Source organism: Pelecanus crispus, chromosome 11 (assembly GCF_030463565.1).
Source record: "Pelecanus crispus isolate bPelCri1 chromosome 11, bPelCri1.pri, whole genome shotgun sequence".
Classification (NCBI taxonomy): domain Eukaryota; kingdom Metazoa; phylum Chordata; class Aves; order Pelecaniformes; family Pelecanidae; genus Pelecanus; species Pelecanus crispus.
In genome coordinates this window covers 28,275,512-28,299,199 of record NC_134653.1, presented here as the reverse complement: position 1 = coordinate 28,299,199, position 23,688 = coordinate 28,275,512, and the positions used below count along the sequence as shown (strand labels likewise).

General features: G+C 58.5%; 2 protein-coding genes across 2 annotated transcripts; both read left to right on the top strand.

Annotated features, from left to right (window-relative positions):
• The first annotated feature begins 3,758 nt into the window (after positions 1-3,758).
• SLC25A1 (solute carrier family 25 member 1) lies at positions 3,759-18,144 on the top strand. Its single transcript, XM_075718619.1, has 9 exons — positions 3,759-3,849; positions 15,343-15,450; positions 15,620-15,719; positions 15,950-16,088; positions 16,593-16,677; positions 16,842-16,946; positions 17,360-17,475; positions 17,812-17,885; positions 18,030-18,144. Exons 1-9 carry the CDS (start codon positions 3,759-3,761, stop codon positions 18,142-18,144), a joined length of 933 nt encoding a protein of 310 aa, XP_075574734.1.
• Positions 18,145-19,851: 1,707 nt separating this feature from the next.
• LOC142594621 (somatomedin-B and thrombospondin type-1 domain-containing protein-like) lies at positions 19,852-22,619 on the top strand. The gene is made up of 5 exons (XM_075719323.1): positions 19,852-20,059; positions 20,870-21,052; positions 21,181-21,271; positions 21,876-22,049; positions 22,514-22,619. The coding sequence occupies exons 1-5, from the start codon at positions 19,852-19,854 to the stop codon at positions 22,617-22,619; spliced, it is 762 nt and encodes a 253-aa protein (XP_075575438.1).
• The last annotated feature ends 1,069 nt before the right edge of the window (positions 22,620-23,688 follow it).

Genomic DNA, 23,688 nt, shown 5'->3' with positions numbered 1-23,688 from the left:
TTTACTTCAGCAAGTATTCAGCCTTCAAAGAGTTTGTTGCTAGCATAGCTCTCTTGTTTTTCCATACTATTCGTTTTCTGTGGGCATCTTTCCAAAGGTAATAACAAATCCTGACTCAAGTTTTACTAATAAAATGCTGCAAAATTGTTAGCATAGGCATGTGTTTCAGTCTAGATCTTTCAGTCTGGAGCATTTGAGATCTTTCAGGAAGGTAGCAAAATCCATCTGTTTTCTTCCAAGCTAAAATAGACTATAATGTTGCCAGCTTTTAAGCATAAAGATGGTATAAATTTCAAATACAGTCAGTGAAGGGTAAGTCCTGTCTTGCTTTTATGTGTCAGAATTTAAAAATTCTGAGTTTATTCAGTCATGCATTCTCCTGAATGCAGTGACTCAAGGAGAACTTTTTTTTTCCCTGTCTGCTGTCATTCTAATCAAGCCTTTAAAATATCCTCATCTAAAAATCTGTATTCCTCCTTTTTTTCCCTAGTGGTTATGAAAGGAAGGAATTACAAAGTTATCTGGTATGTTCTTTTCTACAGCGATGAGGTCTTCAATATTATGCAGAGCACAAATTCCCAAAGTGCTGGTTATTCAGCTGAGAAGCTAGGAGTGGATTCGGGTGGGAAGGGGTGGTTAGTAAATCTTTGAATTGCTTTCCTTTTGGAAGATACATTTTTGTTTTCAGTTAGAGGGTGGGGAAATGGTCTCATTTAGGGTAAACTGCTAATAGGGTTTGTGAACTGCAATAGTTTCTTTCAGTAATATATCATGCTGTGAGGGAAGTGTAGCAGAATGATAACCTGTAAATGCTGTATGTGCAGTACGTGGATTTCACTCGTCTTCTGAGACGAGTCAGGCCCACTCAAATGTTAATGTAACACAGACTTCTGCTGGGCTCTTGAGAGGTTCCGTCTTGGTAATCTTGGTGAATAATCTTGAGTATCAACAGGAGCTCTTTTTGCATGGGTGCTCAAGTGGGAATTGTGCAAGTTGTTTTGGAATAGCATCATCTTTCTTACAGTCACAGTAGCTCCTGCTGCACGCGCTTGAAAGCTGGGGAAGCATTGACTCAAATCTTCAATATGATCACTTCTCCTTGAAGCCTGTTATGCACGGGATCTGTTACGCATAAAGGAATCATTTGTTCTTGTCAGGGAACCTGGGAGGAAATGAGTTTTATTTTACCGTAAGACCCCAAGTGATGTGGTTTAATAATGCATGGAAAGGTTTGTAGTAGTTGATGAGCTGTAACAATTCAGATAATATATCTGTTCAGTGAAATAAAGAGATTCTCTGATTCAAGGGCATATAATACGATGTTATCTGCCCTATATTGACCACTTATGGTCTCTGAAACTATGGTGTGCTGCTGGGTGCATCAAGCTGTGCCAATTTAAAAAAAAAAAAAAAAAATCATGTTGGGGAAGGGCAAGGGAGGGATAAGTTTGAACTGATCAAGTGGGGACACTGTTTATGTGCTTTCTAGGATTCAGAAAGCTCTGTCTGCAATTGGTGTTTGTGTTTAAAAAAAAATCATGGAAGTTGCTTTCATCTTCAGGAGTTTTCTTTTTAATTTGCATTATTCGGGCCTGGAGGGATGCCATGAGGTGCCCAGGCTGCAATAGCACCTGACTATGTATTTAATAATTCTCGTATCTTTCTATGGCAGCAGAAACAAGCACCAGCCAGCAGCAATGGAAATAGGTTCAGATTGTCAGAGGCTTGTTTCCATTAAAATTCCTGAAGTGAGAGCAGCAAGATAGAGGACTTGATATCCTGTTCGTAACAGTAGCTGCTCTTTTACGCTTTGACCACCCATTTACTAGGAGATGCTCTTGACCATGCAAGTCCGGTCAAGTCTTTACTTTCATGTATGTCACTTACAGGACTTAAAATGCACCTTTTGCAGCCTCTGGTATTCCAGGGGTTGCTTATCTTCCTTTGACGCTCTTCTCCTTCAGGCTTTCTGCTGACAAGTGTTGTTAGCAGCTTCTTGGAGGTCAAAGTGAGATGGCTTGCAATCTGCATGTGATTAAATATGAATAATCCTTTCCCTCTTCAGCAAAGTAAGCACTGTTATGAATCCCATTGGGGCTAATGAGAATTAAGCATGTGGCGTAGTATTTTCTTGGACAGGATGAGATTGTGCACGAGGCCTTTCTGACTTGATTTGGGAATCCATAAAAGCCAGTGTTTGTGGTGAAGTTAATCATGGCCTCACAGCAGGGGGTATATGTGTCTACAAGCATACATGAATGTTATGGTAATTAGATGGAAAGATAGTGAGGAGTTGCAGAGATTAATCAGAAATCCAAATGCATTTGTTTGTTTGCCATCTTTGAAAGGATTTGTCTTATTTTTGTCATTCCAGTACCGCTAACCCAAGCACTGAGTAGCTGCTCTGCATCTGTGACTGTTCATTCCTTTGTGTACCCTTGACATGTTATTTTTTCCCCTTACTTCCCAGTGCTGGAGGTGGGTGGCCTTGGCTTGACATGGGACCACCTCAACAGACCTGCCTCTGTGCCTGTCTTAAAACTCTGTTCCGAAACCACGTATAGTTCTGGCATTGTCTGGGGATGAGTTCTGCAATGCAAATACATGTTCGTTTGCTTTTAATCCTGGCAGAGTAAAGGTGCTTCAGTTTCCCAGATGGTTTTCTGCAGTCGGTTTAGCCACGAAGCCACAGCTGTATCGCTGCGCTGTAGCTGCGGAGTTTGCTTTCAGAGTAGACTGGCAGCCGGAATCCAGCTGCCAGATTGCTGAGTCTTGTTAAACAAAAATCGTGTCATGAAGTGCACAGGTAGCAAGTCTCGACAGGAGCATGGTCTACACGTGGCTGGGGGAGATTTCTTGCACAAAATGTTCCCTATTTGGAACAGGGTGGCTGCTCCAGGTGTAAGGGAGAACACAGCTCTGGAGTCCAGCTCCGGTGTTCCCTGCTTTCTGTGAAATCCCGGATGGAAAGGAAAACAGTGTTGGTTTCTCTCCCCAGCATTGCTGTAAACACAGCTTTCAGGCACGAATTAGTGAAGGGCCATCCTCCTATGTCTGCAGATAAGCAAAAATGAGTAGTGGTGTGATTTGTAGTCTTTGGAGAATGCTTTGGTTTCTCTTCCGGTTATAATGTTAGGTGTTCACATGCAGTTACTACCCTGGGAGTTCCTTGTCTCCCTTCCTCACTGACCAAACCAGAACTGATTCAAGGAAAGGGCTCGAGAGGAGCAAGCGCACCCCTTTAAAGCGCGCTCAGACCCGCGAGGGCCCAATCCACCTTTGCCCAAGAGCAGCGAGCGTGCTGCTGTGCAAATGGCTTAGTGGTGGACTCGGCAGTGCTCGGTTAACGGTTGGACTCGGTGACCTTAAAGGTCTTTTCCAACTTAAATCTAGGATTCTATGACCGGGTGGTTTTTAGGGTGCTGCCTCGAGCTAGCCCTGGCCCCAGCGTGCGGGGGGGTGCCGCTGGCCGCACCCGTTGCTCGCTGTCGCTCAGGTCAGCCCCGTCCCTGCGGCTCACGCCTGTGTCGGCCCGGGCTGACATCTCTTCCTCCAACCCGTGCGGAGGGGTTTTGCCCCCGGATTTCTGGGACAGCGGGGTAAGAAGTCGCCCCTTCCGCGGCTCCCGCTCCCCGCCCCGCTCCCCGCCCCGCCGCGTGAGGATGTGACGCCGCCGGCGCCGCCCCTCCGCGGCCGCCGCCCTGAAATACGGCCCCGGCCGCCGCCGGGCCCCGCAGGAGCCGCGGTGCAGCGCGGCCATGCCCGCCCCCGCCGCGCCCCGCCGCCTGGCCGCCGCCGCCCCCGCCGGCAAGGCCAAGCTCACCCACCCCGGCAAGGCCATCCTGGCAGGTAAGCGCCCAGCCCGGCCGCGGAGCTCGCCCCCGCTCCCCGGGTGGGGTCGGCCGGCCGCCGCTGCCAGCGTGGGCATCCGTGCTGGGCGGAGGCTGCCCGGACCCGCCCCGGGGGGGCAGCGCGCTCCCCGCAGGTGCCCCGTCCCTGCCGCTGCCGCCCAGCCTGCGGCGATCGCCCGCTGCCCGCCGCGCCAGCCCGCCAGCCCCGGAGCCGGTCCGTGGAACGCCCCTCTCCCGCCGCAGCCGGCAGCCCCGGAGCCGGTCCGTGGAACGCCCCTCTCCCGCCGCACCCTGGCAGCCGGCAGCCCCGGGGAGGTGGCCCGCGGCGAGCGGCGTTTCCCTTTGGCAGCAGCGGCGGAGCTCCGGCAGATGCATCCCGAGCTCGGGCGGCGGCTCTCCGGGCTCCCGCTGCTGCTGGCGGGGGTCGCGGCGGGGCTGTGCCTGCAACCTGTGGCCTTGCTGCCAAGGCGTTGGCATTCCCACCGGGGTGACACAGGGTAGCCACGGGGCTTGCGGCACTCGCGTCGTTTAGCAGCGCAGATTTGCATGTTAGCAGGAGGGAGTTGAACCGATGGAAGAGGCAGCAGCAGGGGACCTCTTTATGCACCCCCAGAAGATGTCAAGGGAAAAAGCTGAAGCGGCAGCGCTGAGGTTGTTCCTGCTCTGGCCGTGTCTGGCACGCTGCTTTGATGCAGCTCCTCTTAGTTCCTCCTTTGTGTCTCGGTATCAATCCCCGTGGATCAGGCCATGTTTTCCCATCCAGTTCTGACCATCTCCATGGGATCTAAATAGGCTCCAAGTGCAGCAGTAACTGCAGAGTTAACGTGCTTCCTCCTGCTCGTGGCTGGTTTGAGCTTTGAGCTGACTGGAGTCCAAGACAGTCACAGGCTTGTTAAACTCTTTTGTAGCCATTCCTTAGCTCCCTGGTTTCTCCTGCCACTTGCAGGACAATTCCCAGACTGGAGATGAGCGTCTTCCCTTTGAAATGAGCCTCGACAGGATTGGCATGTTTAGAGCTTTTGTGTTTTCCAGCCAATTCCCCCCCCTACGATTGCGCCTTTGTTGTCCCTCAAGCTCTCTGCTCCCCTCTGAGGGCAGAGCTCCAGGCTCCAGGACACGGGAGGAGCGAGGGTCTGCCTGCCCTCCCGCTGGGTGCCCGGAGCCAAGCCCTTGCTGCTCCGGCTCTGCTGGCCAGCGCTGGCCCCTGCCTCGGTGGTCGGCCTCCCACTGCACATGTCCGGAGAACTGCCGGAGACGGCAGCGCTGTGGGAAATAGATGTAAGCGTTGGAGCATGCAAAGGGTGACGAGGCCTCCCAGTGTCACGTCGCCTGGAGGGGTCTGTGCCGTCACCCGGGGTTGCCTGGCCAAAGGGCTGGGGCATGAGGAGGAGGCAGCTGCGGCCAAACAAGAGGGTGCCTCCTCATTCAAATGAGACCTTTGGTGAGGCCAGGCTCCTCCAGAGATCTGTGTTCCTCAGGGGTCTCAAGACTTTGTGCTGCCACCCCCTCCAAGTGGGTTGTTAGTTCAGGCCTCTTCTTATCCCCTTTTATTTAGAGGTCTTTTAAATAGGATTTAATCCGAGCTTAGGATGAGAAAGACAGGCAGTTTGCTCCCCATCCAACCTTCCCAGTCTTTCCCAACTCGCTGCCCACATGTGGTACTTCAGGTTGTCACTGCCTGGGCCAGGAGACTTCCATAGCCCTCGTGTAGGCCTGTAATCAGGGATCATCAGCTGTAGATGGCCGATTGCATACTCTGAAAGAGGCTGCAGCAGACTTCCCCTGCTCTCCCTGGCCAGGAAAGTTGCCGTGGGTGCGCCTGGAAGCTGTTCTGGTGTAAAGGAAGGGATGTGGTCCTTGTGGCCTCTGTCAGGTGGGCAACATAGCACAAAGCTGCACACGCCCCTGCTTGGAGGAACCCTTCTGGGTCCACGTGAGGCTGCAGAGGTGGAAGAAGGACCCTATTGAGATGCTAGTCTTCTCCTGTCATGCAGCAAACCAGAGTAATTGGTTAATGGGCAGAAGTCCAGCCAAGCCTCTGTGGCATCTAATTGTATTAGAACACCACATAAATGGCAGAAAGCTGCTGTTAACTCCCTGCGTCCCAGTCTGCTCAACCTTCCAGCCCCTTGCTGGGGACATGCAGTGCTATTTGTGGTGTCTCTGCTGACTGTAAGGGGTTTACTGATGCTCTCAGGGTTTCTCATGTGGCATCTGTCTGCACAACAGAAGTGTGTGCTCCAAAGCTCAACCCTCTGGAGAGCTAGAGGTGTTCAAGGTGGACCATACCTACTGTGCTGTGCTTCATCTGCCTCGTACTGGTGGAGTTAAGTAAGCAGCTGTCATCCTGCCCTGGATGCATATCTGCTCCCAGACCCTGTGCGTAACTGAGAATGTCTGCCAGGGAGGCACAGCTCCCTCACACTGCCCAGACCTGCACAGGCCGGGGCTGGCTCTTCTGAAGAGATGCAAGTGAAGCTCTGGCTGCCAGGAGCTCTTCTCCTTCAGTTGTCACAACAGACAAATGCAAAGTTAAAAATTAATTTGCTAATGGGTTCTCATTTGTCCAGGCAGTTGTTGTGTGCCAGGGCAGCACTTCACCTTGCTGTGACCACACAGGCTGTGCCAGTGCTGTGTCCCCGTGTGCGGCCTGAGCACATGAAGGCACCTTGGCCGTCCTGGGTGTGCATCGCTGCCAGGACTTGGTCTTGGGGGTGCTGCATACAGACTGGGTTTCCAGAGAGGGCAGAGCTGAGGGGGTGTGGGTGTCTGCCGTCATTTGACGGCTACACCCCCTTTGCAACAGGAAGAGTGCCCCAGGCTCTGAACTGATGGTACAAAGTGGGTTTGGGGGACCTGGCACCAGGTCAGAAGTGACATGGCTGTAGGACACTAAGGTTTGGCATAATGTGGCTTAGCTTAAACTTGGTTAAAAGACTGTTAAATATGCAGGCTTTATGCTGAAATGGGTCTTATCTCTGTCTTTCTAACTCGCCTGCTGGCTCAGTTACCTGTTGTAAAGCATAATTTTCTTGTGAGCTCATGAGCTAGTTTGAGGGCCAGCTAGTGTCTCCTCTGCTGGGTAATAAACTTAGCAGGCAGACCCGGGAGTGAGCCCGCCGGGCTCCTGTCCCTCCTGCCAGCCTCCTGCAGGGATGGGTGCTGCTGGTCCGCTGTGCAGCTCCCAGCATGGGGCCGTGCTGCGGTGGCCAAGCGGGGAGCTCGAAATAAAGGCAGCATGTGGTGAGGCAGGAGCGCTGACTGCAGAGGTGGTCACCCCTGTGTTTCCCCAGAGGGGTCCTTGCTGGGTTTTCAGGCACCGCAGGGCTGTTAGGTCAGCTCGAGCCAGGCTGCACTGGACTATTTAGAGCCCAGCACAAATGGTCCTCACGATTTTGCAGGCAAGCCCCTGCTCCCCTGCCCTCCTTCTGAGAACTTTGCTCCTAGTTAGCAGCAGCCGTTTGATGAAAGGCTTTGTCTGCCCTGCCCAGAGTTAAGTACAGTCTTACTCTGTTTTTAGCCGGCTCTGAAACCTGGGGTCTGCTCCCTTCCACAGAAAAGCTCCCAGCTGCTTTGCTCTTTGCATGGTACCTCTGCTCGCCTGGGGACTGGTGCACAGTTGCTATTCCTGCCTACACCTAATCCTGCCTGGTCAGGGAGGCAGGACGCCTGGATGCTGTCCTACATGGTGCTTGATTTGGAAAGAGCTTGTAATGGTCATGGCTGTCGCTCTGATGTTTGCTACAAACATTGAGTACTGCTGGGAAATAGCAGTGACATGCACCAAGGTCCCAGGAGGAGCATGGGCAGGAGGGAGAGGGGCTCTGTAGGGAGAAAGAGAAGGGCCTGCAGGGTAGGGCATGAAGCACACGTTTAGCAGGGAGCCCAGGATCACATGAGAAACAAAGAAGTAATTAGAGCTTCATTTTCTTCTTCTTTGTTAATCTCTTGATACGATCTTTCTTAGGAAATTCTGTACTTACAGAGGAGAGGAGTCAGGGACTGGGTGTGAAAGCTGTGACTTGCTTCTTGCAGAGTACGACTGCTTTCGCAAAAGTCACAAGTCCACCTGGGCTTCCAGGACCGTTGCCCTCCTGGGAGGGTGGGAGACAAGTTGTGCTGCTGGGAATGGCCATGGTCCAGCATGCTCCCTGGCTTTTAGATGGGTGCCTGCTGCTTACAGCATGGTAGGGGATGTTCCCCCCTTGATGCTGGGCCGGGGGAGCCGGGTGGTGGGCTGGACGCGGCCCTGGGGGAGGATTGGTGAGCATGGAGGGAACCAGTCTTGCCAGGTCTGCTGGCCCTTGGTGCATCTTGCCTGGCTGTGGTTTCCCCTGGGGTTGCCTATTCTGGCTGTCCTCCGTTTGGGCAGTTAGGCAAAAGGAGCACACTGGCCATGAGTGCGTCCTTGCCTGCCTGTGAGGCCTCGGGGACTGCAGCTGCTGCAGAAACCTAGAGCAGCCCTAAGGCTTCTGGTGGGAGCAGGCTGTCAGCCCCAGGACTGGGAAACCATAGTGGGGTACCCAGCTGCTTTGACCTGAACGAATTCTGTGTGAGCTGGGATTCACCCCGGGCTTTGAAATGTGAGTTCCTGAGATTTTCACGTGCCTGATGCTCTGCTTGACATTCTGCAGGCGACTGTTTTCTCTGGGTTGACGTAAATGATCGGAAGGAGCCATCCATCTTCCTGGAGGTGATGAGCACCATGAGCTGACAGCTCAGGGCTGTTGCAGCATCTCTCATCTCTGATGGCCTTGTGCAGTGCATGCCAATGCAGCCTCCCTGCTCCTGCCTGGGCAGTGGTGACACTGTGCTTGTGCCGTGAGGTCTCAGGTCACCTCCTGACAGCAGGTGTTGATTTTTTGCTGTCTCTTCTCTCTCCCTGTGCTCCAGTGCCTGGTACAGCAGTCATTCCCCTGTGCTGGTGGCTGGGGAACCAGAGCCTGTCCCTGGGGAAGCCTCGGTCCTGGCAGTGGCTCCTTCGTCCAGCTATGGGGCTGTGCTTGGGAAGGCGTCCAGCAGCCCTGGGCTCTGACGTTGGCTCCCTGTTGCCTGTCTTTAGAAAAATTTTTGGACTCTTAAAAAGTAGGTGTCTGAAGTGGGGTGATGGGTTGGCTGGGAGCCAGCTCATGGTGGCAGAGCCAGGGCCTCGGGGTGCACAGGGCAGTGGGGAGAAGGTGAGTTGAGCCGGGATGGGGGACTTGACAGTCCCCAAAGGTGGAGTCAGCACCAAAGGCAGATGATGCTGTGACTGCGAGCAAAGGGAAATGGCCTTTGCCATCATACTCACAGCCAAGAAGTTTAAAATATAATAATGATTTATTGCAATATTGGCCCAGTGAGAAGTAAATGCAAAGAAGAGATGAATGAGCAAGTTGTGAAAGGATGGCCTGTTGAAACAGGACAGTTCCAGTAAGATTAGGGACAAATTACTCCATCCCACCTACAGCATTATCTACAGTGCTGTTTGCACGGGGCTGTTTACCCACCTGATGGCGCGGGGTACAGAGAGGTGCGTTTCATGTTTGTCACTCTGTGACTCTGGTGGGGGGTCAGACTTTTGCCAGCCTGGCCATAGTGTGCTCCCGTGACGAAGGAGGCCACGTGTGTATTTACCGATGGACACGCTGAACCCCCGTGTCCCCCACTGGCCTTGCCCCTATCAGATAGGAGACCTTCCGGGACCCCTGGTCCCAACGCAGCCGATGGACGCTCTCAGAGAAGGGCTGGCCTGTCACAGGACGTGTTTTTTCTCTTCTAACCAAAACGTGGGTAATCCTCTGGCAGTCTGGTTTGGGGAAGCAGCCGTGCCGTGCATACAGCCCGCCCTGATCTGGTGCTGTATAAGACCTTTCCTCGTGGAGCAGCCCCATGTTGGTTTTCCCCAAGGATGGGGCTGCGGATGGGTGGCGAAGGGCTGCGTGCGGCAGGAGGAGGTGCCCAGGCGAGGGCTGCGGTGCCAGCCCTGCCGAAAGCTGGCTCTCTGGGAGAGTGCCGACCCCAGCGAGGTGCCTGCCTGCTCCTTGAGCGGGCTCTGCCCCTGAGCCTGTTTCACAAGATGGCCCGTGGTGGCATGGGGGGGGTGGGGCCCGTTAAACCTGTTTCACCACTGCAGGTCATGGTAGGATTTCTCCACTACTGCCTTTAGCTGGGTTATGTTAATGGCATGGCTCAAGAGCAGAGCAGTTGGCTGCCAAGAGGGGCTCAATCCCTAGGGAGCCGGCAGGCACAGAGGTCTGTGCTGGGCTGCAGAGAACTGTGGTGAGCCGGAGGGGGGCATTTCTGCCTCCCTGATTTGTAGCACCCTACTGGTCTTTGATTATTGTTATTTATTTGTTTTTCATCCCCCAGCTCTGAAGGCTACCTTGGCTAATGGGGAGGGGCACCAAGTCCCTTCGTGAGGCTAGGAGCCGTAAGCAGGGCATCCAGGAGGCAGGCAGGATTGCCTGCTGTGCCTGCAGCGTGTGGTCCATGTCATCAGTCTTGGCTGCTCAGCTCACCCCATACACCTGCACCTCCTGCAAGTGGGCTAGGTGCCCTCCAAACAGGGGGGAAAACACAGGGGTCAGCTTTTGCTGGTGCTCTGGAGAGGGGCTGGAAGCCTGTTTGTACCTTCTCACCGCCCTGAGCTGTGCAGCTGGCAGGAGGGGCAAGCTTCAGGCAAGGGTCCTGTGAGAGCTTTGCTGCTTTGCTTCCAGGCCCTTAGGAATAATTCCCTCTGGCCTGAAAGGATCCTGCCAAATCTGAAGTTAAAAGAAGCTTTTTGTATGGAAATCAGGTGCTTGTGTATCTGCATGTGAAATTACCCTTAAAATGGAGAGGCTAAAATTGCTCTCCAGGTGCTCACTTCTCATCAGAGCTGCACAGCAACCTGCTGCTCCGTCCGCAGGAGCAGGATGCTTTTGCAGGAGTGGCAGAGGGCCAGTGCCACCTCCACCTCCTGCCCCTCTGTGGCTCCCAAACAGGGCAGCAGGTGCTTGCTGGGGCACTTTCCTCCGGGTAGGGGTTTGCAGGGGGTAGCGGTGCCAGCCCCAGCTACGCAGCCTTGGTTTGTGTCGACCCCCGGGACTCTGCTCATCTTCCCCATCGCAGCTGCATCCTCCTGCCCTTGGTACCCACCCTGTCCTGGGTGCTGGAGCTGGGATCCCCAGGACGGGGTGGCTGGTGGCGTCCCCAGAAGCTGCTCGCTCATGGGGTTTGAGGTCATTAGCTGAAACCATGTGCGCCAATGCCATCACGCGCTCTGTGAGCGTTGCAGAGGCGGTACCCTCCCTCCGTCCCCAAAAACCCTCTTCTCCTTCCTGCTAACTTCCTCCCCAGCTGTGGCCAAGGGCTGTGGCCACGTCCTCAAATAACTCTGCTGGCCCCTCCAAAAAGAAGAGCTAAACTTTTTCTGGGAAAACCATGCCAAGTGGGTGACAACCAGGTTTTTTCCCCTTCTCTCCCTTCCTTGCTTGGCCTGTGGGGTCGGGGTTGCTGGCAGCTGGGGCACTTGCAGGCTCGCTGCAGGTGGGGAGCCATTCCCCGTGCCAGGAGTGGGATCCCCCCGCTGGCAGCACCTTCTCTGGGGCCGGGCAGAGCGACCTTCTCTGAAGGACATCCTCTCTCCTCTGGCTCCACTGCATCCAGCTAAGAGCTGAGAGCCTTGGCTCGGCATCGGGGCTGCCCCACTTGGTCTTTCACCTCCTGAGCGCTCACTGCTGGCTGTTTCTGCTGACTCTGTGGTGTTGCAAGAGCTGAAGCTGCCGGTTAAAGTCCGGGTAAACAGGTTGCAAAGCCCTGGTGAGGGAGAGGGGGTTGGAAGGAGCTGCTGCTTGTGGGCAATGGGGTGATTTATTTGCATAGAATGAGATTTCTGCTGGAATAAAAACACTATGGGGAGAGGATGCTTGATAGCAGAGCAGGATGGGTCTCTATTCCAGGGAGAGAGGGGGCTGCAGGCAGGTGGTTTATGCTCCCTTGTCTCTCTGCAGGCAGAGGAAAACAGGAAAAAATTGCCTCCAGTCACGGAGTGCATCTGGAGTCTCTGCTGGGTGCCCCTTCCCGTGGGATTTGGGGCCAGAGCAACACCGGGGGGCAGGGAGGGGACCTGGCAGCACAGGCAGCACATGTCCCCAAGCAGGGCTAGGGAGAAGATCCTCCTCTGGGTGCGTTTCCCTGAACAGACCTGTTCCCCTGCCCTGTGATTTGTGTGTGTGCAGCCGCCCGAGGAGTCTCAGAGCTGTGCAGCAGCAGGGCAGCCTTCGGGCCATCTCCCCTCCCCTCATCTGTCGCCAGTGAGCAGTGACAGAGGTGATCAGGGCACGGGTGTCCAGCCATGCCCCTGCCACTCTGCGCAAGCCCTGGGGTGTCCCCTGCCGCAGCCGGGGCAGTGTGTGTGCTGCTGTGTGCCAGGGAGGCAGCTGCTCTCGTGGTGGCTCTGGGATGGGGACACCTTTTGCATCCAGCTCCCTGCTTTGCCACGGGGAGCCAGCGCAGACACCCCGTTCCTCCTTCCTTGCCTCAGGTGTCCCCAGTGCCCCAGAGGCTGCCAATTCCCAGGAGGGGCACGCTGTCCATCTGCGGGGGGCACTTCACAGGCTCCAGGATGCCTGTGGATGCGGCTTTGCCCTCAGGGTGCCAGGCAGAGCCTCCCTGCCTCCCCCACATGGACAAACATCCTTAATCCTGGAGGCTGCTGAGGCCGTGGGCAGGTTGCGAGAGGTGCAGCATCCCTCCTTGTGCCGTTTGGTGCGGCTGCCCCTGGACTGGTGCTTGTCCCAGGTGTTTCCCTGCTGCCTGGCTCTGGGGGGTCCTGGGGCAGCAGCTGGTGCTGGGGAACTGAGTGGGAACATTTATGGCTCTTAAAATGTCCGTCACTCCAGGATTGCAGCACAGGAGGCGGGAGGGAAGTGGCCTTGGCAGCACCTGGGGTGTTGGTGTGGCTGTGGTGGCAGCGGGGCTGGTGGCACAGCAGTGTGTAGCGGTGCAGAGAGGTGCCAGCTGGTGCTGGGCTTTTCAGGGACCATTACACCCAGCTGAAGGACGCTGTTCCTCATCACACTGCTCACCAGGGACCTGCCAGCTGCTCCCGCAGGAGCTGTTTGGCTTGGCAGCAGAAATTACAAAGCTTGGCAAGCCCTGTGCCGTGGGACCGGCAGTGTCTGCTGCCTCTGGCAGATGTGCTGAGGACAGGAGGGGGTTGAGGAGCAGCAGGAGAGCTCTGGGTGCCCTAGGGATGGCGGCTGTCCTCCCATGGTGCCCTGGGTGAGAGCCGGTGGCTGGCTGCGGTGGTGTGAGCTGGCCTCTGCGGCTGCCAGCAGCTTCCTCCTACACTGCTGAAGCACAGGGTGCCGCGGAGGCGTAAAGGCCAGTGGTGGACGCCCATTGCTGCCTCCCGGGAGGTGCCTGCCTGGCCTGGGCTGAGCGGCTTCAGCCCCTCCTGGGAACGCAGGGGGAAACAAAGAGCCTTTGTGTGCTGCGGCAGAGCCGGGCTGGCCGTGCGCCCCGTCCCCAGCACCCCGCGAGGCCGGGATGTTGCCAGGCTGGGCTGGCGGGTCCTGCCTGGGGATGGGGGACCGGCACTCAGTGCCATGGTGTCCCCATCCCCGCCGTGCCTGTGGGAGGAGGGGGGTACTCTTGGAGCACGGGGCTGGGCTTTCCCATCGTCTGGGGCTGTGCTGAGCCCTGGCATGGCTTCTTGGCTACCGCGGGGAGGATGAGCACAGCCTGCTGCTTCTTGTGCCTGGGGGGGAAAAAAAACAGGATAAAGCTGTTTTAAGATGGGTGCTGCCCAGTTGCTGGAGGGAGTGCAGCGGGGCTGCTTTCCTTTCCCTCCAGAAGGACACAGCTGAGAGAAGGCAGCGGTGCCCCAGGGGATGCCAGCCTGCCTGCCAGGACCTCCCGGTGCTGGGTGAGCAGCTTTGCTGGTGGCACTCTGTGGGGGCGAGCTGGAGGCAGCGCTGGGGAGATTAAGGGTCTCTCTTGTAAATTTGGAGACCGTAGAGAAGAAATAAGGCTATATGAGAAACTCCCCTGGTCCAAGGAACTGGGGTCATCTGCTGCTGTCACGGGGAGCAGCTGTGGCCCCGCTCCCCGTCCTGTGGGCTGCGGTGTCCCCTATCAGCATCCCCTCTCAGGGTACTTCGGAGGGCGCTGATAAGCAGAGCTGTGCTCTGCCGCGTGGCACCGGCCCTGCACTTGGCCGCAGAGCAGGATAACCCCCGCCGCACCCAGCCCCTGTGCTGGCCCTTCCCGCCATGGCAGCTCATTCCCCCCTGCAGACACCACGGTGTCCCCTGGGCCGTGGCGGGGCCACGCCGGCCAGGCTGCGTGCCGCGGGTGGCTGTGGTGGGAGCCGCTCACGCAGAGGACGTGGCCAGGCTGGAGGGGCCGGTGGAGGTGGGGTGGGAGACCTGTCCCCGGCTGGGAGCTGGCAGCCTACCTGACCCCACGCCGGCCATGTCCTCCAGGCTCAGGCCTGAGTTGCCCTCCCCAGGCAAGGAGCCAGGAGACCCTCGGGGGCTGCTCTGGTGGCTCCCCAGCATTGCACGGTGCAGCGCCCGGTCCCGGAGAGGCTGCCGGTCAGGGGCTTTGCCCAGTGCCGGCTCGTGCCCTGGCCTGGACTGCAGTGGAGTTTGCCACTGCGAGGCCGAGGGGAGCCCAGCTCGGCGCTGCGCTTCCTTCTTGCACCAGCACAAAGAGCTCCCGCTGCTCGGCAGGGCCTGGCTGCGCTTTGATGCAAGGAAGCACGCTGCGCGTTGTTAGCCGGCCGGCCGGGGGTGAGCCCACCTCCCGGGGACCTCCGGCCCAGCCGGGGTCGGCTCAGCTGCCCTGATGCAGCTCATGGCAGGGCTGGCTGCAGGAGCTTCAAGCGAGCCGAGGGGACCCCAACCACCGAGAGCCGGCAGCACTCCCTGCCGGGGTGCCGGCGTGTCCCCGGGCTGCAGCGGGAAAGGCTGCAGCCGGTGTAATCAGTGCCCAGCAGCTGCCGCTGCGTGAGCCCGGGGCGGCCAGACGGGCTTGATGATAATTGCACTTACGTGCTGGCATGGCTGGGTCTGCAAATGGGCTCCCGCCATGCTGGGCGAGCGGTGCTGGGCCTCATGCAGTGCCATTGGGCTCTGTCGGGTTTATAAATCCCCGTGCTGGCAGCTCACCTGCAGGGTGCAGAGTTCCGGAAGGGGAGAGGTGCCTTTGAGGAGTATAAGATGCTGAATCAGCAGCCACGGGTGTGGTGTTTTGTCTCGTTTTCTCAGCCCTTTGGCCCATCCCCTTGCCGGCTCTTGCCATGGCCGGGTGGTGATGCCTGTGCAGGGTGCCAGGTTGGCGTGGGGCCCTGCTGCCCTGTGAAGTCCCCAGGGATTTGTTGAGGACAGGGACATCACGTCCCAGCCCAGACCTGGCTGCCAGAGGTCTCGGGCTCAGCTGCGGTGGAGCCGGCAGCAGCCATGCGGTGCTGGACAGGCACGGTGCTGCTCCCAGCCCCAGCATCCCCTCCTCTCCCGCCCAGGTGGCCTGGCCGGTGGGATTGAGATCTGCATCACATTCCCCACCGAGTACGTGAAAACGCAGCTGCAGCTGGATGAGAAGGCAAACCCTCCCCGCTACAAGGGCATCGGTGAGTGCATGCCCAGTGCCCTGCTCCAACCCGCTGGCCGGATTCAGAGGCTCCCAGCAGCCTGGCGGGAGCTGGCGGGGGGAAACGGGGTTTGGTGGGGCAGACGGTGGGGTGGCGTGGTGGCCCTCAGCATGGCGGGTGACAGCGGTGCCACTGTGCTCTGCTGCAGGGGACTGCGTGAAGCAGACCGTGCGTGACCATGGCATCCGGGGGCTGTACCGGGGGCTCAGCTCGCTGGTGTATGGCTCCATCCCCAAGGCCGCCGTCAGGTAGGTGTCCCCCATGGCACAGGTTAAGCGGAGGGGACCGTGGGTGGCAGCAAGTGGGAGGGCTGGGTTTGGCCTCGGCATCCCCAGTGGCACTTTGCTGACGCTGGGTGCTTTCCCAGACTGGGAGGGCCCTCTCACAGGGTGCCGCTTGCTGCCGGGGACAGACCCAGCTAGGGGGGTGCAGGCCCCCGGCCAGGCGCCTGGGGGATGGCACGGCGGCTCCTCCGCAGGTTCGGGATGTTCGAGTTCCTCAGCAACCAGATGAGAGACGAGCAGGGGCGGCTGGACAGCACGCGGGGCCTCATCTGCGGGCTGGGCGCCGGCGTGGCCGAGGCTGTGATGGTGGTCTGCCCCATGGAGACCATAAAGGTGGGAGGCAGCCGCCAGCGTCCCCCTGCCCTGGCACCCCTCCCCGGGCTGGGTCAGGAGGGGGTGGGAGCCGGGGATGCCTGGCTTTTGGCGGGCTTTTGGAGGTCTCTGGGGAGCTGAGAGCCACGTGGGTTTGCTCGGGCTGGTTTTGTAGGGGAGGAGCAGATGCTGGAAAGCCCCATGGAGAGGTCAGGCCCTGCGGCCATCGCCCCTTCACTGCTCCAGGGAGGATCCCCCACCCAGGAGCCATCTGTCACCCATTTTAGGGCTGTAAAACCCATGCAATTGCTTGCAGAGGCAGTTTCCCAGGTTTTCCTCTGCAAAACACACCACTGGCCATGGGCGCAGGCTTCTCCCATGACCTCACCCAGCATTGCCTGGCCACGTGGGTTGGCTCCGGTCTCTGGACCGTCCCCAGAGCAAGGCAAGAGGTGGCTGGCAGCCTTTCTGGGCCATCGCATCCCCCCTTGCCTCAGCCAGGACGAGCGTGTCGTCTCCCCACAGGTGAAGTTCATCCATGACCAGTGCTCCCCCAAGCCCAAATACCGTGGCTTCTTCCATGGTGTCCGGGAGATCATTCGGGAACAGGGTGAGTCCCGGGGAAGTGATGCCCTGTCTCCATCCAGTACCCCCACACTGGAGGGAATGTGGGGGAGGTGGGAGATGGGTGCAGGCTGGGACCAGCTGCCTGGGGAGGTTTTTCTGTGCCTGGGTGAGGCTGGTGCTCCCCTCCAACACCCTCTCTTATTGCAGGACTAAAGGGGACCTACCAGGGCTTAACCGCGACTGTCCTCAAGCAAGGATCAAACCAGGCCATCCGCTTCTTCGTCATGACCTCTCTGAAGAACTGGTACAAAGGTACAGTGCCCCCGTCCCCCCAGGACACCCTGGCTGCGCCACTGGCTCCCTGAGCCCATCCTTGGGAGCCAGGCTTGGGCTTTCCGCCAGCGCATCCTCCACTTCTCGTGGCTCAGCCTCTCGTGATGGAGGAAGGTGAAACCCAGGGCAAGGGGGCCCCAGCTTCTGGGGTTGAAACGTCCCAGTGCTAGAGCATCACCTCCACTCCCGCCCTGAGCTCCCCAGTGCTGCGTGGGCTCTGTGGGGCTGGTGCTGCTGGACAGTCACCTCCAAATGCCCTGGGCTCCCCACTCAGCATGGCACCAGCCCTGACCACAAGCAGCCAGACCTGGGACCTTCCCTGTGAGCTCCCTTGGGGATGTTGTGCTTCATCTCCCACCACCACTCTGCCCTCAACCTCTCCTCCTTCCCAGGGGACAATCCCAACAAGCCCATCAACCCCTTTGTCACGGGGGTGTTTGGAGCCCTTGCCGGAGCTGCGAGCGTCTTCGGCAACACCCCCTTGGATGTGGTGAAGACCAGGATGCAGGTACGGCACTGGGGCATGGTGTGGGACTGCTCTGCCTGCGGCAGGCTGGGATCATCTGCTGTTTGGGAGCTATTCTGTGCAGCCCCCAGGGCAGGTGCCTGATGCCAGCAGGGTTTGGGAGATGCCTGAGGACACTGCCCCCTCGCAGCTGGGCTGTGGGGGTGCTGGGAAGTGTTTGCGTGGAGGTGGGGACATCCCTGCCGGGTTGGTGGCCTGTGGCAGCAAAGGGGGATCGGTTCCTCCTGGCATACCCCCAGCTCTCTGCCTCCCCCTCTAAAATCCCCCCCAGATGCACCCCTGGCTCTGACCTCTGACCCTGCTTTTCCCATCCTGCAGGGGCTGGAAGCACACAAGTACAAGAGCACCTGGGACTGCGCCTACCAGATCATGAAATACGAAGGGCCCCTGGCGTAAGCCCTGCGGTGGGGACGGGCGAGGGGCGGCAGTGGGGTCAGCCCCAGTTGGAGGCAGAGGGGGGCGGCTGCGGGGGGGAGGTGGATGGGGAGGAGACAGTGAGTGCAGCCTGGCCCCATGTCCCCCTCTATCCCCTGCAGGTTTTACAAGGGCACGGTGCCTCGCCTGGGCCGCGTCTGCCTCGACGTGGCCATCGTCTTTGTTATCTACGACGAGGTGGTCAAGTTCCTCAACAAGGTGTGGAAAACAGACTGAGGGGGGCGGGCCGGGGCGGCCCCCGCCTCCCTCGCCCCACAGGGCTGCAGCTGGAGAGCCGTGACCAAGCCCGCAGCTGCCTGCTGGCGCTGCCCGGGGCCAAGTCTGCCCTACGTGCACACCCTCCCCCCAAACCCGGCCACCTTTATGTTTAGGAACAGGCTCTGGAGCAGGTTAAATTATCAGTTGTGTGCTGGAAGGAGCAGGGAGCATCCATAGCCCCAGCATCCCGGTTATGCCCGCCCCGATCCCCTGGTGACACTTCCCCTGGTCCTGCATCACCTGTAAGGTTATCCAGGGTGAGGTGTCCCCTGGGACGGTGGCCCTGTGCCCCCAGGGCCTCCGGCAGCCAGGAGCTGCCAGCTGCCCAGGGGCCAGCACTTTTTGGGGGTGCCGAGAACCCCGCGGAGCCATGTGGGTGCAATGGCCAACCTGTGCTCCAGGCGTGGCAGCTGGCGGGGGCTCTTGGGGCTGACGCCACTGGCTGGCAGTGATGCACCGGGTCTCACCGCTGCTCCGGGGGGCCCCACCAGCCCTGCACCTCCCGGGATGGGAGGTCAGTGACTGCCAGCGTGGCCCCAGGCTCCCTCCTCCCTCCTTCCTACCAGCACTGAGACCCTCCGGGGTGCAGCATCCCAGCCCCCGGGTCCCACTCAACCCCAGGCTGCTGAGCAGGCGCTGCCCAAAATGGCACATACAGCCAGGCCTTTAGTTATCTTCGCTGCGGGGCCGGGATTGGGGTGAGCTGGATGCCCCCATCGCTTGCCGTTTACAGTTGAGATGCGTGCGCAAGCCAGGGCGGGGAGGCGCAGCCCTGCGCTGCAGACTTCGCCCCTCAGCCAGGGGTGCAAACCCCTTCTTCTGCCACATTCCCCCCATCTGCCCTTACCTTGCCACGGCCCTGTAGGTAATCCCGTAGCTTCAGAGCTTCATGCTGACCCGCTAACACCCGTAGCCACGGGGCCAGAGCCCTGCCCTGCCCTGCCCTGTGCCATGTTCAGCCCCACTGGATTTGTGCCAAACTTCCCACAAAGGAGCCAGGGGGTTGCAGGAGCCGGGGCTCGCCCCCCTCCCTCCTCCCCCCTGTCACCAGTGACGAACGCAGCCTTAACACGGGAGGGCAAAGGAGGAGAAGGAAAGCCTGGGCACAGTTTACCTGCGGCTTTCTGCTCTGAAGCCAGTGAGGGTTGGGTGGTTTTGTTTGTTTGGTTGGTTTTTTTTAATTCTGTTTTACATTCGCAATTTGAATAAAATCAGTCTGGCTTTAGCAGTTGTGTTGGCATCCGGGCAGTGCTGAGTAGGTGGCGAGCAGCTCCTGCGGTGTGGGGTGGGGATTGGGGGTGGGGTCCCCCATTGCACCCCAGTCCTGCTGCCCTCCGAGGCCAAGCCGGCACTCCCAGGGGAGCATCAGCTTCAACCCAGCAGTGCTCCTTCACAGCTTCTCCGGGCTTGCAGTGTCCCATGCACAGCACTGTATTAACCATCGCAGTTAATTTTATTAATTCCTCACCTCAGCCGCAGAGCAAAGAGCCAGGACAGCGAGGGTCGGTGGAGCAGAAGGGAATGGGCTTTGTGCCCCCACCCAGCCCAGGGGCGGTGCGGCCGGGGCTCCAGCCCTCGCTGCTCGCCCAGTGTTCGCCGGCCCAGGGTGAAGCCGTCCCACAGCGGGGAAAGCTGTCACTCGGTGGTTTGTGGGGACCTGGCGCCATGTGGGGCCTGCTGCTCTGTGGGGGCTGGCTACTGGCCGCCGGCTACCTGGCAGGTGCCACGGGTGGCTGCTGGCACCAGTGCTGCCCGGGCAGGAACAACACCTGCTGGGCCCCGGGCACCCGCCGGGCTCGCTGCTACTGTGACTCGTACTGCGAGAGGACGGGCGACTGCTGCGAGGACTACCACGCTGCCTGCCGCCGGGCCGGTGAGTGTTGGGGTGGGACTGGCACCAGCTGGACCCCGTGCTGGAGAGGGAGCCCCGGGGCTGGGGGTACCAGCCCGGGCTGCTGCTTTTGGTGAGAGGTGTTTGCTATTATCATACTTTGAGCAGTAACAGGATGCATCTGGGGATGCCAGCTGGGCTGGATTTGGAGCGATATCCCGATTTTCTGCCTTTTTCCACGCTGAATGTCTGGCTGCTCCCTGTGCAGTAAGAGAACCCACGGGGTGGCCTCTGGTCTGCAGCTGAGGATAACAGGATGACAGTAGTGCTGTCGTTGCAAGCCTGGGAGCCGTCAGTGTGGGACCTGGGTGGGATGAGCCCTGGCATCACCCCTTCCACTGCTGCGGGCGGTGCCTTGCACCAGAACCGGGAACGGGGGCTGCACCAGGGGTGACAAACGGGGAGTGTGGGCGTGGGGGTGTAGAGCCAGCCCACCCTGGGGACCCAAACCTAGGCGGGCGCCAGCTGCGGCCCCCTGCACAATTGCAGCAGTCAGCCCTCGCTAATCTCTGGGATATTAGCAGGGTCCCAGCTCAGCGCAACGCAGAGCCGCAGCAGCGGTGCGGGGATAAAGGCCTGTGGAAGCGGTGCACAATGCCAGCGCGCTGGCGGGGCAGCCTCTGCCTGGGGGTGGGGGGAGAGGGGCTGACGGGGTCACCCTGCCCCTTCCCCTGCATCCCCTCTCCACCTCCCCTGTGCCGCATCTCCCCCGCTCTCCTCCTTCCGTCTTTCGCGCCATTGAAGCTCTCTTTTCGCTCCTCCACCCTGCCCGCGCCCCCGGCCCGCTGGCAGCAGTGGGCTGCACGGTGGGGCCCTGGGGGCCGTGGAGCGGGTGCAGCTCCCCGTGCGGGGTCGGCAGCAAGGCCCGCAGCCGCCAGGTCACCGTCCCGCCCCGGCACGGAGGGGAGCCCTGTCCCGACGTCAAGCAGCGCCGTGGCTGCCTAGGGGAGCACCCGACCTGCGGGATGGCCAAAGGTACCGTGGGTCCCATGGGGATGCCCACCTCCCTCGTGCGTGACCGTCCCCTGGTGCCGCCATCCCCGCTGCCTGTCCTGGGGCATCTTTAACCATCCGTGTCTGTCCCCTGGCTGCTCTTCTGCCAGAGGTGGCCAAGATACTACCTGACTCCTTCAGCCGGGACTTCAGGGATCCCTGGCGAAGAGCTGGGCTGCTGCTGCCGGAGGAGCCATCCGGGTAGGTGTGGGGTAGGGGCCCTTCTGCACCCCCCTGCCAGAGCCATGGCCCCTCTGCACCCCCATACAAAGCCATGGCCCCTTTGCACTCCCAGACCTATGGCCTCTTTGCACCCCCCCCAGAGCCATTACTCTCTCCCTCCCCAAATCATGGACTCTTTGCAGCCCCCTACAAAACTGTGGCCTCTTTGCACCCCCCCCAGAGCCATTACTCTCTCCCTCCCCAAATCATGGACTCTTTGCAGCCCCCTACAAAACTGTGGCCCCTTTGCACCCCCCTAGAGCCATTACCTTTCTCCCCCACCCCAGCCATGGCCCCTTTGCACCCCCCAAAAGCCATGGCCCCTTTTCTCACCTCCCCCAAACCATGGACCCTTTGCACCCCACTACAAAACCATGGCCCCTTTGCAGCCCCCTCCTAGAGCTGTGGCCCCTTTGGACCCCTCAGAGCCATTACCCTTCTCACCTCCCAGCCATGGCCCCTTTGCACCCTCAAACCCATGGTCCCTTTATACCCCCCCTCCATTGAGAACACGCCACAACTTCTGCCCTACCCTCTGACCACCATTTTTCCACTTTTTCCCCCCATTTTTCCCCCTCCTCAGCTCCCCTCTTCCCAGCTACTGCAGCTATTTCCGCCTGACGCAGGTAGGGCTGCCCTGCCGCGGGCAGGCCTGGAGCCGCCAGCTGCACCGGGACAAGCGGGTGTGCGTCGAGTGCCGGGGGGATGCGTCCCACCGCCGTCCCCATTGCAGAGGACATGGGCTGCAAGGAGCCAGGTAGGTGGTAATTTGGGGGGGGGGGATGCCCCTTTGGAGGCACATTGTGCCTCTGAAGGGATATCCCCCCCATGGAGGAGCATCTCTCTGTGCCCCTACGGCATCTTCCTTTTATATTCTTAATTATAAATAGAATATATTTATATAAATAATAATATTATATTACATTATGCCACAATATTATAATATTATAATACACCATAATATTATAGGATAATATTATAATATACCATAATATTATGAGATAAATCAATACTATGTACTAGAAATCAATAACATATAAACCCAAATATATTTATATAGAACAGAATATTTCAGTTGGAAGGGACCTACAATGGTCATCTAGTCCAACTACCAGTATATGTTATCATATATATTATTATATATATAACTACATATAATTTTTAAAAAATATATTTAATTATACATAGCATGCCCTAGCTCTCACCAGCTTTCCCTTCCAGGACATTTTGGGTGGCCGCCTCTGTGTTGGGGTGCCAGGGCTCATGGGTGCAGGAGGGGCTGCAGGAGGGTTGTGTCTGCCCCTCGCCAGCTCTCATCTTCGTGTAGCATCCCCCCCGGGAAGGTGAGCTGAGCCTCCCCGGGCCACTGCTCCGTGCTGGGGAGGCGGGGAATGAAATAAAGACATGGTGCCATTTATAATTTCACCCTTATGCAGGCTTGCTGCATGCCCTTGGAGCTGACTCCCTGTGTTTCCATTAAGTATTTTGTTGAAGAATGGGAAGAAAACCCTGCTTATAAAGATTAAAAATAAGGGAATTGCTAAACTATGGTGATTAACAGTGGAAGAACATCACACTGAGGATAAATCTGGGTGAGATGATGTGGTGGTGACATGGGAGGACAACGCAATGATGCCATGCTCAGCTGTGACATCACACCTTGCAACGAGCTGCCATTGGCGAGCAACATGAGGATGAAGACAGCGTCTTCCTGCTGTGCATTCAGGCTGGCCCCACTGCAGTGAGCCCTTGTGCTGTGGCTTGCAGAGAGAAATTAAATGTAGGCACCCAAAGTCTGCATGTGGGTGATGATGCCGGTGGGTGCCCAGCTCCAGCCGCGGGGCTCGGCAGCCCCCCCCTGGAGGGAGCAGGGCCCGGCTGGGTGATGCTGGGCTGTGCTGGTGCCATTCCCCACTCCTCACCCGGTGTGACATGACCTCACTGGTGGGGTCCCTCATCCAGGCTTGGCCGGTGGTACCCACAGCCGAGACACTGAGCTGGCGGCCTTGGCACCTGCCTGCACCCCCAAACCACCCCCTGGGTGACTTCACCCCCACCCCTGCCAGCCACAGCACCAGGTGCTCATCCCACAGAGATCACCTTTATTCAGACACGGCTGCCCCCAGCAACCGGTGGTGCCCAAGCCCCACGCTGCCGCGGCCGAGACACCCAGGGAGTTCTGAGACGTTAAACACCCACAGGGAAATGGCGTGAAGGGGCCAGAGGAGACGGGGGCAGCAGCGGAGGGCGGCCATGCCTGCACCGTGAGCACCCATCCAAACCCTAGCCTCAGCAGGACGAGGCTCCTGTGGCAGGATGATGTGCCGTGCCTGGGCTGGCTCTCGCCAGGCTGGCTGAGGGCAGGCAGGAGGGACCCTAAGGTGGTCACAGCCCCA

What these genes read in the sequence shown, in the direction of transcription:
- SLC25A1 (XM_075718619.1), top strand. Translation starts at nt 3,759, where the DNA reads ATGCCCGCCCCCGCCGCGCCCCGCCGCCTGGCCGCCGCCGCCCCCGCC. An exon ending in TGGTGAAGACCAGGATGCAG is followed by an intron (nt 17,476 to 17,811) that starts GTACGGCACTGG and finishes CCCATCCTGCAG; the next exon opens with GGGCTGGAAGCACACAAGTA. An exon ending in AAATACGAAGGGCCCCTGGC is followed by an intron (nt 17,886 to 18,029) that starts GTAAGCCCTGCG and finishes TATCCCCTGCAG; the next exon opens with GTTTTACAAGGGCACGGTGC.
- LOC142594621 (XM_075719323.1), top strand. Translation starts at nt 19,852, where the DNA reads ATGTGGGGCCTGCTGCTCTGTGGGGGCTGGCTACTGGCCGCCGGCTAC. An exon ending in GACCTGCGGGATGGCCAAAG is followed by an intron (nt 21,053 to 21,180) that starts GTACCGTGGGTC and finishes CTCTTCTGCCAG; the next exon opens with AGGTGGCCAAGATACTACCT. An exon ending in CATGGGCTGCAAGGAGCCAG is followed by an intron (nt 22,050 to 22,513) that starts GTAGGTGGTAAT and finishes TTTCCCTTCCAG; the next exon opens with GACATTTTGGGTGGCCGCCT.